The sequence below is a fragment of the Pelecanus crispus genome, chromosome W (assembly GCF_030463565.1).
Source record: "Pelecanus crispus isolate bPelCri1 chromosome W, bPelCri1.pri, whole genome shotgun sequence".
NCBI lineage: Eukaryota > Metazoa > Chordata > Aves > Pelecaniformes > Pelecanidae > Pelecanus > Pelecanus crispus.
Genome location: NC_134675.1, coordinates 14,396,894 through 14,409,692, shown reverse-complemented (window position 1 = coordinate 14,409,692; position 12,799 = coordinate 14,396,894). Strand labels below are relative to the sequence as shown.

Below are 12,799 nucleotides of genomic sequence, written 5' to 3'. Positions count from 1 at the left end.
CATGAGCAACAGCAAGCCTTTGAGCAGATCAAACAGGAGATAGCTCATGCGGTAGCCCTTCAGCCTGTCCATACATGACCAGTTGTGCAAAATGTGCTCTACATTGCAGCTGGGGAGCATGGTCTCACCTGGAGCTTCTGGCAGAAAACACCAGGAGAAACCCAAGGTCGACCTCTAGGGTTTGGAGACGGGGGTATCGAGGATCGGAAGCCCACTACACCCCAACTGAAAAAGAGATGCTAGCAGCATATGAGGGGGTTCGAGCCGCTTCAGAAATTGTTGGTGCAGAAGCACAGCTCCTCTTGGCACTGCGATTGCCTGTGCTACACTGGATGTTCAAAGGAAACATCCCCTCTACACATCACGCAACTGATGCTACATGGAGTAAGCGGGTAGCGTTGATCATGCAACGGGCTCGAATGGGGAACCCCAAACACCCAGGAATCCTGGAAGAGATGAAGTGGCTGGACATTGCCTGCTGATGGGAAGTAGAGAATAAATTTTTTTTTGCTTCCCTTGCTTCCGCGTGCGGCCTTTGCTTTTCTTTATTAAATGGCCTTTATCTCCACCCACAAGTTTTTCATCTGATTTTCTCTTCCTGTCTCGCTGAGGAGGGGAGTGATAGAGCGCCTTGGTGGGCACCTGGCAGCCAGCCAAGGTTAACCCACCACAGATACATAATACATGGTTTAGCATGGCATAATTACTAGGCCTCAAAATATAAGCATATGTAAAAGAGCCTTGTTTCTAATCGAGCCTAGGAAGATTTAGTTCTTGGCCTTAATATTATTTAAAGATTTTATCAAAAGTCTGGAAGAAAACACCAGCAACTTCTGATAAATGTTGTACTTGTAGAAACATTGGCAAAAGAGAAAGTGATGATGAGGGTAGGTCTGGATTGAGTACCAAATCAGTACTGCCAATCGTAAATGGCCCACTAAAGAGACCATGCCTACTCTCGTATCTATTCTCACAGCAACAACTGAAAAAGACTAGAAAGAGCTCTGAATGTGATTTGGGAGTCACACAATGATGAACATGTAACATGACAGCGAGGCTAACATCTCATTCAGCTTTAATGTATAAAGAGAGGAGAACTGAGCTGGCACTCACAGATACACATTACCCTGTGTATCTGGCACTGATGTCATTACTACTGCAATGGTGTGTCCAGTTCAGGTGCCCAAAGCCCATAAAATGGGAGAGGGTTAAGAAGAAAACATGCCTTATATAGAATGATGCAAAGAGCTTGACTTTGTTTATCAAAGATGATTAATTGAAGATTTGATCAGACTTACATGGGCTAAGTGAAAGAAGTCAGACAACTAAAGCGCTCTTCACATGAGCAATAAAATGTGACAAGACCAAATGCCTAGAAATAGAAACTAGAAGAGCTCAGACAGCAAACGAGTGAAAAATTTTAATTGGAATGGGTAAACAATTTACCCTAGATTTTAGTGGATTTTCTGTCACTGGAAATTTTGAAAGCAAGATAGGGTGTGTTTGTAAAAATTATACTTGAGTTGACCATAACCATGGGATTTGAAGGATTCAGGGAAGTCCTATAGACTGCGTTATGCAAGAGGTCAAACCGGAGAATCACAATCATCTCTGCTCACCTCACATTGTATTAGCCTTGCTTAAACATGAAAAAGAAGTTAGTGAAGGTCTTTTAAAGGATAGTAGAGGAAATCATAGAATCATAGAATGGTTTGGGTTGGAAGGGACCTTTAAAGATCATCTAGTCCAACCCTCCTGCCATGGGTAAGGACATCTTTCACTAGATCAGGTTGCTCAAAGCCCCATCCAACCTGACCTTGAACACTTCCCAATGATGGGGCATCCACAACTTCTCTGGGCAACGTGCTCCAGTATCTCACGACCCTCATCACAAAAAATTTCTTCCTTATGTTCAATCTAAATCTACTCTTTTTTAGTTAAAAACTGTTAGTCCTTGTCCTGTCGCTACAGGCCTTGGTAAAAAGTCTTTCTCTATCTTTCTTATAAGCCCCCTTTATATATTGAAAGGCCGCAATAAGGGCTCCCTGGAGCCTTCTCAGACAGCTGTGACGGTCAGCTTGGTGTTGTCTGCAAACTTGCTGAGGGTGCACTCAATCCCACTGTCTGTGTCAGTGATGAAGACATTAAATAGTATTAGTCCCAGTACGGACCCTTGCAGAACACCACTCATTACTGGTTTCCACTTGGACATTGAGCCATTGACTGCAACTCTTTGCACACGGCCCCGAATTTTTAGCCACAAGCTCTCAACCTGTTTATCCCTGTTTTTCAAAGACAGCTGTGCGCAGTCAATCCATTTTTTTACATAGAGGGCAACCTCTCCTTCCTCACCTGTCCCTTCTGAACAGTTTATAGCTATTGATTGCAGTGCTCCAGTCATGTGATTCGTCCCAGCAAATTTCAGTGATAGCGATTAGATCATAGCTTTCTAGCTGCACAGTGGCTTCTAACTCCTCATTTGTTACCCATACTGCATGCATTGATATAGAGGCACTTCAGTTGGGCTATTGACTGTGTCACCTTTTTAGAGTAACACACCCTAATTCCTTTGAGGCTTTTCACAGGTGTTTCCCTGTTGGTTCCTAATACATCAGCAGCCCCTGGCTCTTCTCTGTTGCTTAAAACTCCATTCCCTTCCCCCACTGAGTCTAGTTTAAAGTTCTCCTCATAAGTCTGGCCAGCTTGTTGGCAAAAACCCTCTTGCCCCACTTGGTCAGGCGAATCTCATCAGCTCCCTGTTGGACCTGGCTTCTCAAAGGTAGATCCATGATCATAGAAGCCAAGAAATTTAATCACGGAAGTGAGGACTGCTAGGTAATGGAGTAATTTCTTTTCTTTGCTATTATTTACCAGGGAGAACAAGAAACATGCCAGGAGAGATAAAGAGATAAGGTTTCTGTGGAGAGAAGCAAGTAAAGAACAGAAAAATTACTGGAAAAAAGAGGTACTTCAGAACAAGTTGAAAACAAAAATTAGATCATATGAAAATAAGGAAGGTTCCAAGAAGGGATGACCAGCATCCCAGAATCCTGAAAGACAAAGCAGACTATTAAAAAAAAAAATAGCTGCAAGTATTTTTAACTTCTCTCTGACAGCAAAGGAGGTATCTACTATGGACCAGAAAGAAACTAATATCAAACCCGTGCTTAAGAAGACAACATTTGGAGGGGGGGGAACCCTAAATTTTCTGATCAGGAAGAAATTAAGATCTTCAAGTTATACACCAGAATAAATAAGCTTGGAAGAAGACCATGATCAACAAACCTGATTAATCCTAATACAAGTGTAAAAGGCTAAAAGGAATTTTATATTGACTATTGAAAAGCATATTAAATCCACTCAATTTGCAAAAGCAGATATACCATAGCATACAAATACTAATGGTATCAATAGATTATCAAACAGAATTAATAACAATTCCTGACTTTCCAGCTAAAATGAGAACATAATGGAAAATGGATGCAGATTGTTTAGGAATGAGATGAGAAGCAATACAGGAAAGATGAGGTTAACCTTGCTTACAAAATATCAGCTACCAGGAACAGGCAGCAATATGAATAATACTGGATCCAAATAAACCCAAGAAAATAGAGAGGTAGGCAAGAAAACTGCTTCTAAAATCATGTATGTAAAGTATGAAAACTAATGAGACTTGGATTAAAAAAGAAAGGAAAGGAGGATATGTTCTGAAGCCTACTGACAGGCTGCAAGATATTGGTCAAGAAACAAATCTGTTTTGCTGGTAGTAGCAATAGGATCTTTGAAAGCATCACTTAGAGCTGGCAGCAATTTGGTGAGCGGAAAAACCTAATATGAATTAGGCATATCTACATCGCGTCAGACAGCAACATGCAGAGATACCCATGTTGGCTTCAAATTACTAGCTTTGGGACTGTGATGTTATGATGATGCCAACTTAGTAACACACCTGGGCAAACTAAACTCATCCAAATATGAATTTTTTTCTAAAGCAGTCCATTCATTAGTGTAAATAAGCAATCTCTCTTTCCCTCCCCCAAAAGTTACTATACAAAATACAAAACCGACTACATAGAAATAGTAAAAAGCCCATACTATTTTCCTGTCGTATGATTCCCCGCTGCTGTATGTTGTAGCTAGTGTGGATGCACATTCTTCCAGATACCATGGCTTCTTCCCACTTTCAGTTGTGCTGCTTATGGAAATAGTGTAGATGCTATTGGTGTAGCCATCACAGGAGCAATGGTCTCGACTCCTTCCACCATTTCCAGATGCCCAAACAAAGACTGAACCTAAACCTCTTCGTCCCTGTTTGAAAATCATACGAAAGATTTAATTAACAGTTGTTCTTATTCCCCTAACCTAGGTAAATAAATAGCTCTTCCCCCCCAAATGCATTTGATGAGACAGAGACGATAAAAGAGCTCACTGAGAAGGTTCTGAAATAAAAATGGATATAATAAAGTTTAGAGTCTGACATCAAAAAAATCAGAAAATGATGAACACAGCTTTAGAAACAACCTTTATGCAGCTTCTCTTTATTGCTCAGCATCTATGCTATCCAGCCTTACCAAGAAAGAGGTGCTGAAGACTCAGAGCAGGCATTAAAACAACATACTGGATTGAAAGAGGAAAAGAAGTAGCATACTTGCAACTAAAAACCTTTGTAATGCATAGTACCTTTTGTTTATTAGGGAGATATCAGTTGTTTCTTCTTGGATTGCCTGGTGGTACTAGGTATTGTTTGGGCAACATTATATACCATGAACCACATTGTCATGGTTTTACAGATATTATAAATCACAGAATCACAGAATATCTGAGGTGGGATGTGACCTCTGGAGGTCATGTAGTCCAACCCATCTAGTTAGATATAACTGCTAAATGCACAACACAATATATAAGCAAAACTGGACAAAAATAAAAAGTTCCTTATAAATGTGTTATCATTAAGCACTAAAATGTCAATTCAGCAAGATATTTTAAATGTATGAATATTTGGGCAAGTTACTTAAGCATATTAATAATTTCAAATGAGGACTTACAATATGTAACCTCACCTTGATATTTTCTTAATACACCAAAGTTAAGTAGTGTCCAAATGAATCAAACCATATTTTTTGGTGATGCTAGTACTCTTAAATAGGCATTGAAATGAAAACTGAAGCTGAACAACAACCTATATTACTGATATATGGGAACTGGGAATTGCTGATATTTGGAAATTGCAATTGGGGTTTTCTTAATTTATATTTACACATTTCATGCAAATGAATTAAATTCAGATTCATGCAACTGCATAGTCTGCATTAATTATCAACACTCACTATCTGGAAGCACTCTACCATTCAGATGGAAAGATTCACCAAAGGACTAACCTTGTCTTTGATTATGCCAAATTACATCACCTTTTCTTATATGACATTCTCTCATAGCAACGGAACATCCCCCTAAGTAACAATTAAGCTAACAGTCTCATTTATACCTCATTTGTTTGCAGCTTATCATGTAATACCTACCTGGTCTCTGTAAGAGATAGATCCACTCCTGTAAGTGTTAGGTTAATGTCATAAGGCATAAAACATCACTTTCTGTGCATGAATTAATTGCTTGGACATGTGGGGAGTTTGTTTGTTTGGTTCTAAACAGAGTGCGTTTGTGTACCACAAATGACATAAAGACAGATGTTGGGACATCTAGCTGGTTAGCCTTAAACAATTAGCAATTCAAAGATAAATTTAAACCAGATTCACAGAGGGATTTTATTAGTGCATGTTGTGCTGAGCATAGCAGAACCTACATCAATATAAGACAAAAAAACCCTCACAGTTCACAATCCAAGCCTGAATTCTCAAACACTGATGAATTTCATTTTGTGAGTTTCATAAAAGTGTAATACTGTGGTGGTACATTCCCCCCCCCCCCCCCCCCCCCGTTTTTCTGTTCTGTTTTTCCCCTTTACTTTGGCTGCTTTACAATCTCAGGAATTCGCAGGCTGCAGCTTTTGCGTAGAGAGTTGGTCAGTTAAGCGCTCCTTAATTGTACCAGAAACTCCTACATGGCTGGAGCAGAGAGCGGCTCTGTTCTTATCAAGATTCATATTATGGCTAACGAGGGGAACGAGAACAAACAGCTACCCCGGACAGCCTTGAAACAGAGTGGTATCATCACTGCTGGAATTCCAACAACAAGCCGACCCGAATTGTGGCTCGGATGGAAATTTACTGGTGATTAAAGTCAATCATCTCACAATCCTATAAAACGGCAGTCCTAAGTGAGGCCCTTTGAGCTCTCCTGGACCGCCACGGGCCGCACCAGCATCTCCCTCTGATCGAAATGTCTCTCAGAGTCAGCGAAAACTAGCAGATTCCCAAAGTCTGCTGCTACCAGAACTCCATTGCCGGAGATCGACAACGGAGCCTGGGCTGCTGATATTCTTCACTCCTCGAGACTCTGCTCTCGCCCATTGAGAAATGCCAAGGCATTAGATGTGAGTGTTTCACCAAACTCAAGGGGAATTTTTAACAGGTATACTATTTTCATATATGCATTTATAGTTGTGAGTGTGCATGCATGAGTCAATTTAAGTAGTTTTGTAGACGTATGATTTAATTTTAAAAGGAGTTTTATATTGCTGTACTATTCTTATAGCATTACTCTCCTAAACCGTTGACCAAGTCTGAGACTAGGAGTGGGCCCAGCCACACCTCGGCTCCTCTCTGAGAAGGAGTTTAGAAAGCAAGGGGGTCCATTCTGAACCTCGTGACTCAACGGGAGGGTTTCCGTATCCCCTACATACGATTTCTCTCTCTATCTCATATAATCCAACTTCCTTTATATATTTTTCCTATGCATATATATACATACATTATCCTTATCCATATAAGCCGTTGACCAAGTCTGAGACTAGGACTAGACCTAGCCGCACCTAGGCTCCTCTCTGAGAAGGAGTTTAGAAAGCAAGGGGGTCTAGTCTAAACCTCGTGACTCAACAGGAGGGCCCCCCCGCCCCTTCCCCCCCTTGCCTTTATTCCATATATACGCAGTCCTTTTATGAATCATTTTAACTCATTGTGATTTAATTCTCTTTTATGTGCTTCTATGTAGTAACAGAGTGAACCTTGCCATCTTCGAATCTGTAACTAAGTCACTGTTTTGATCAATTTTGTCTAATCACTTTATTAATCATTGATGATTGAGTGCTGTTGAAAATATTATAATCAAATTCTGCAATTTGCTACAAGTAAATTCTAACTTTTACTAAATCAAACTGTGTAAAGTCACTCATTCATAGTGAATTGACATAATCAGCAGGATTCACAAACCTGCATTTGTGACAAATACCTGGAGAGACTCTTCTCTCCAGCAAAATAAGTTAAATGTCAAATTCTCCTGGGTAGTGTTTACATAAGGTTATGTCTCTAAAATACAACTTCTCATTATAAAAAAAAGCATTTCAAGCAGAGAAAAAAATCCCGGTGTGCCAAGTTAAATGTATTATTAAATCCACATTCTCCAGACAAGATCAGGCTAAACATCCAGGAAGTGTAACTATTTCAACTTCTTTTTCTTCCTTTGGTTGTTCTTAGCTACTATGTTGATAAAATGATACAAAATAATAAAATTTTTGTTGTTTTAAAAGACAGGCTTTATGAAGTGTTTTATTCATATCTTGCAGCTCTCCTTCCCCACATTATGAACTCTTGCCAAATCAAAATCCCCTTTTGGTTTGGGGTTCTTGTTCTGCACAAAACATAGTTCTGCTGAATACATGCCCCTGGATGTTAGAAATTCTGCAATGCAGTATTTAAAACTAATAAACACCAATGTACATAGTAATAATAATGACAGGTCTTCAAAAATAACTAGCAGTTATTTGCACCCAAATTGACCTTTACATACTAAGATTTTTGTAAAAGATTGATTAAAAATATTTCTTCAAAATTAATGTCTTCTGCAAAGATATAAAGTATCATAATCTCTGTTGTTTCAATAAAAAATAAGTACCAGGTGCACCAACTAAAGGAAAAAAATTTCTCTAATACATACAAAGAAAGAATTCCAGTTCCTCTAACACATTGCAATGCAGCACATTTACAAACTCAACATTTCACAGAAAACAACAGCACTTCAGTCTAGAAAATGTGCTAAAGATCTTGTCCCTAAAAGCTATTTGGCAAATAAAAAAGTAGCCTTACAAAACATTAAATTAAAAAATTAAATTTAAAAATTAAAGAAAAAAAATGTTTCACCAACTAAAACTTGCTGTCAACCTAGTCAAAGTCCAATTTGGTAGCACATTTCTTGGGAAAAGCTATTGTGCTCAAAATACAGCTGAAGACCTTAAATGAAAAGTGTTTGGACTCATGTCATTGGCAGAAAAGCCCCGGTGCTGAAACTGCACCTTTAAAAGCATGGCACAAGAGTCCTAGGACATTCCCACTTTTTTTGACTAGTACTACCTTTTCCTTGGTCAGCAAGTTGCAAGGGGGAGAAGTAATATGAGAGGCCTTTTTTTTTATCCAGTGCAAGAACATGGAAGGGTTGGTTAGTCTGCAAAAAACAGAGCCAGGATGAAAATTTTAGTAATAACATCTGCAGAATTTCCTAACACTATTAAAAGAACATCATCCACTCCAAATGCATGCATTTGTGTTTGTGTGTGCATGTGTGCACACAACTTTATGAGTGAATGCCTTACGGGTACTGGCAGGTACCATTACAAGGTAGAGGACTTCACACATCAGTCTAAGGAAAATCAGCAGCCCATATATTTGTAAGTTGATTCTAACACACTTCTACTTAATAGAAACAGCTTCCATCTACCAGTTTGTACTGGGTTTACGTGGCAAAGTTTTGGGGGGGCCTACAGGGGTGGCTTCGGTGAGAAGATGCCAGAAGCTTCCCCTATGTCTGATAGAGCCAGTGTCAGCTGGCTCCAAGATGGACCCGACACTGGTCAAAGCTGAGCTATCAATGATGCTGATGGCACCTCTGTGATAACATATTTAAGAAAGGGTAAAATACAATGCAAAACAGCAGCTGGGAGAAAGAGAAGTGAGAATATATGAGAGGAACAACTATGCAGACACCAAGGTCAGTGCAGAAGGAGGGGGAGAAGGTGCTCCAGGTGCCGGAGCAGAGGTTCCCCTGCAGCTTGTGGTGAAGACCATGGTGAGGCAGGCTGTCCCCCTGCAGCCCATGGAGGTCCATGGTGGAGCAGATATGCACTCTGTGGCCTGTGGAGGACCCCACGCTGGAACAGGTGGATGCACCTAAAAGAGGCTGTGACCCCGTGGGAAGCCCATGCTGGAGCAGGCTCCTGGCAGGACCTGTGGCCCCGTGGAGAGGAGCCCACGCTGGAGCAGGTCTTCTGGCAGGACTTGTGGCCCCACGGGGGACCCATGCTGAAGCAGTCTGTTCATGAAGGACTGCACCCTGTGGAAAGGACCCATGCTGGAGCAGTTCTTGAAGAACTGCAGCCTGTGGTAAGGACCCACGTAGGACAAGTGCGTGGAGGACTGTCTCCCATGGGAGGGACCCCACACTGGAGCAGGGGAAGAGTGTGAGGAGGAAGGAGCGGCAGAGACAACGTGTGATGAACTGACTGCAACCCCCATTCCCTGTCCCCCTGCAACGCTGAGGGGGAGGAGGAGGTAGAGAAAATCAGGAGTGCACTTGAGCCTAGGAAGAAGGGAGGGGTGGGGGGAAGGTGTTTTTAGATTTGTTCTTATTTCTCACTATCCTACTCTGATTTGATTGGCAATAAATTAAATTAATCTTCCCCAAATTGAATCTGTTTTGCCTGTGACAGTAATTTCTGAGTGATCTCCCTGTCCTTATCTCAACCCATGAACTTTTCCATCATATTTTCTCCCCCTGTCCTGCTGAGGAGGAGTGATAGAGCAGCTTGGTGGGCATCTGGCTGCCATCCAATGTCAACCCACCACATAAGTATAGTTTGAGTCAGTGGAGCAGGATTTAATCAAACTATTTTACAAAGTTTAAACTGTCCTTTCATTTGGTGCTTTACAACTCAAGCAGCCTTAATCAGCCTGGGAATCCTGAAGTTTTCCTGCCCATTTTGTGGGACAGGAATTGAATTCCCTAATAACCCTCTCTGTCTACTGGGTGAGTTTTGCTGTCTCTGTGGAAGTTATTAAATTTACCAAGAGACGGGAGAGTAAATGTGAAGAAACAGGAAACACAGAGGACCAGAACCGTTGACCTGGAGGAATGAGAAGAACAGGAGCTGCAGTCAGAGAGACATAATTTGGCACCAATATGCTAGAAATCCCACACTCAGGAGCAGAAAACATCATGCAAATATAAAATGGAGAGAGAGGGAGGGACAACCTAGGCACACCTAGGGACTGAATGTTTAATTTTCTATGATCTTCTTAATACTGTTGTAAAATTACTTTATGCTTCCAAGAACAAAAACTACTGATGAGAAGTGAGAATGATCATGATGGGGAAGCTGGAAAAGGCAGCCGATGAGATTACTTCTTCCTTAAAAACTAATTTGTAAAATGGAAATGTTCATAATTGAAGTTGTAGAGCAGGGTTCAGTATTCTGGAGACCTAAAATATTTATTATGCGGGCACAATTTTAAGCCAAGCACCAAGGATCACAACATCCTGCAAGATGCATCTATGAGATGCAGCATTGCCTTGCTTCCAGCTTCCACTCATTTCTGTACTCCCTGGGAGATGGATGCCACTGCCTCATGTAGAGGCAAGATGATGCCAATATGCTGACTGGCAGCATTTTGCTTTTGAGAAGCAGCATCTCCTAGCTCCTGCTGAGTTCTACTAGCACATTTAACCTTTAATTTGGGAATGAGAAATACAGCCTGGCACACCACCCTTAAAAGCCTGGTGACTCTTCTGTAGACTGTACAACACTCGCTTTAAAACAGGCATCTCTCCAAAAGACATAACGGTAAACTGAGAGTCCCAGACAGCAATTCTGAAGTGTTATCAGAAGAAAACAGGCTCAAAGATTCTTTTTATTAAAATAGTCTCTTCTGTGGGTTTCAAAAGCAAAATCTCATGAACAAAAGGAGAAATTTCTGAGGCCATGAATTCTTTTGAGGTATCCATGCTCTCAGAAAAATGCATCAATTCATTAAAACTGTGCGGCTAAAGGATCTGTACAAAGAAATGAACAATAAGCCTAACAGGGGTGTGTGTGTATATATATATAAAAAATGTAAAGATGCATGTTTCAGAGAACGTCTACAAATTAATTCCTGTGGTTTTATATTAGCATTCCCATTTTTACTATTAGGAAAACTATGAAGTCAAGAAAGAATTTCCTAGTGCTGGAACTAACATATGCACAATACATATACAATGTACAAAATATATTACTACTTATAAAACACAATTATTATCTTACATTGTTGAAAGGGCAAGTTGTTGCTAATACAATTAAACTTTTTGGCTATTTCTGAAATGACTTCTTTATTAAGAAAAAGAATGACAAAATAATTAATCATCTCAAAAAGAAGGGAATATATATATTCTATTGTTGTAGGATGTGATACCTTGAAAATGTTGAAGTGTGAAAATATTTTATGTGCACTTAAAAAAAGTGTTGAGCAACCACAAACAAAAATGCATTAACACAATAATTATTAGGATATATCAATGAAACATATCAACATGCATCCTTGCATATAGTGTATTTATTTTATTCTTCACTAGAACAGCTTAAACAGCTCCAAGATACTCCCCACAGAGCTATAATTAGTGCTTAAAGTGCAACCAAAAGAAGTGCTGGCTGAAACCTGAAATCTGAACGTGTGGAATGCTGGAATGAATTTCTCATTTTCCTAAACAAAATAGAGCCAGCTACAGGGCTGCATGAATTGCAGTTCTGGTTTAGGCTATATCTCCATATTATCATTACTATTGTTATTGTTGCTGATGTTACTGGGATAAAGCAAGCTGTATATTGTATCAATCTGTGACAAAACAATAGCTAGGTTTTCCAAAATTTATGTTACACAAGAGTCTCTAGTTAATGATAGGTGAAATTGTCTCTGCTCGCAAAGCCAAAGTAAGCAGGCACCGTACAAAAGATACCTGCATCGGGACTGGATAAGGAACAGATTTCACCTCCCTACTCTATGGAGAGGATTCAGGCAGTTCTTATTGCCTTTATACTGCCATCTGATTAAACTCTCCAGAAAGGAATCTATGTCTATCAGATCCACAGAACTGTAGTTTCAGTAGTTATATTCCACTTTTCCTTATAGAACACTTCTGTTTTTCAACTGTCTATTGAACTTTTTGTGGATTTTCTGCATATCTAGCTCTTTTTAGTAGAAGAAGAGAAAATAAGAATGCTTTGCTGCTACCTCTGCAGACTGAGAACTGCAGTAATCTCTTTGTTCAGTTGGTATCCCATAGCATTTGTTTGGGAAGAAACAATCCACTTAGGCTGTGTGCAAAATCATTGCCCTCAATGTTTTGTGCCTTAAATTTATGTAAAATTCTACATACAGAAAACTCTTGAGGACAAACTTCCAGCAATTTGGCTTTAAGACATCTATTCCCCCCCCCCCCCCCATGATGCATAGAGATGCATAGAAATGCATAGATTCTGCTGCTGTTCAAGTCCTTACAATTCTATGAGGAAAGGGAATAAGTGATTTGCCCATGCAAAGTAACCAGATTTATGTTTCAAAAAAAGCACTCTCTGAAATGCATATACTTCAAGTGTATGGAAAGAGACCCATTTTGCCAAAATTGCTTTTCAATATTGGCATTCCATCTTAAGACTATCCCA

General features: G+C 40.0%; 1 protein-coding gene across 1 annotated transcript in view; it reads right to left on the bottom strand.

The window, feature by feature from the left end:
* LOC104036601 (proprotein convertase subtilisin/kexin type 5) overlaps positions 1–12,799 on the bottom strand; it is a 252,794-nt gene that overhangs the window by 70,768 nt on the left and 169,227 nt on the right. Inside the window, exon 8 of the mRNA XM_075725548.1 lies at positions 4,096–4,308. Coding sequence (XP_075581663.1) covers positions 4,096–4,308 — 213 coding nt within the window. The remainder of the gene's footprint in view (positions 1–4,095; positions 4,309–12,799) is intronic.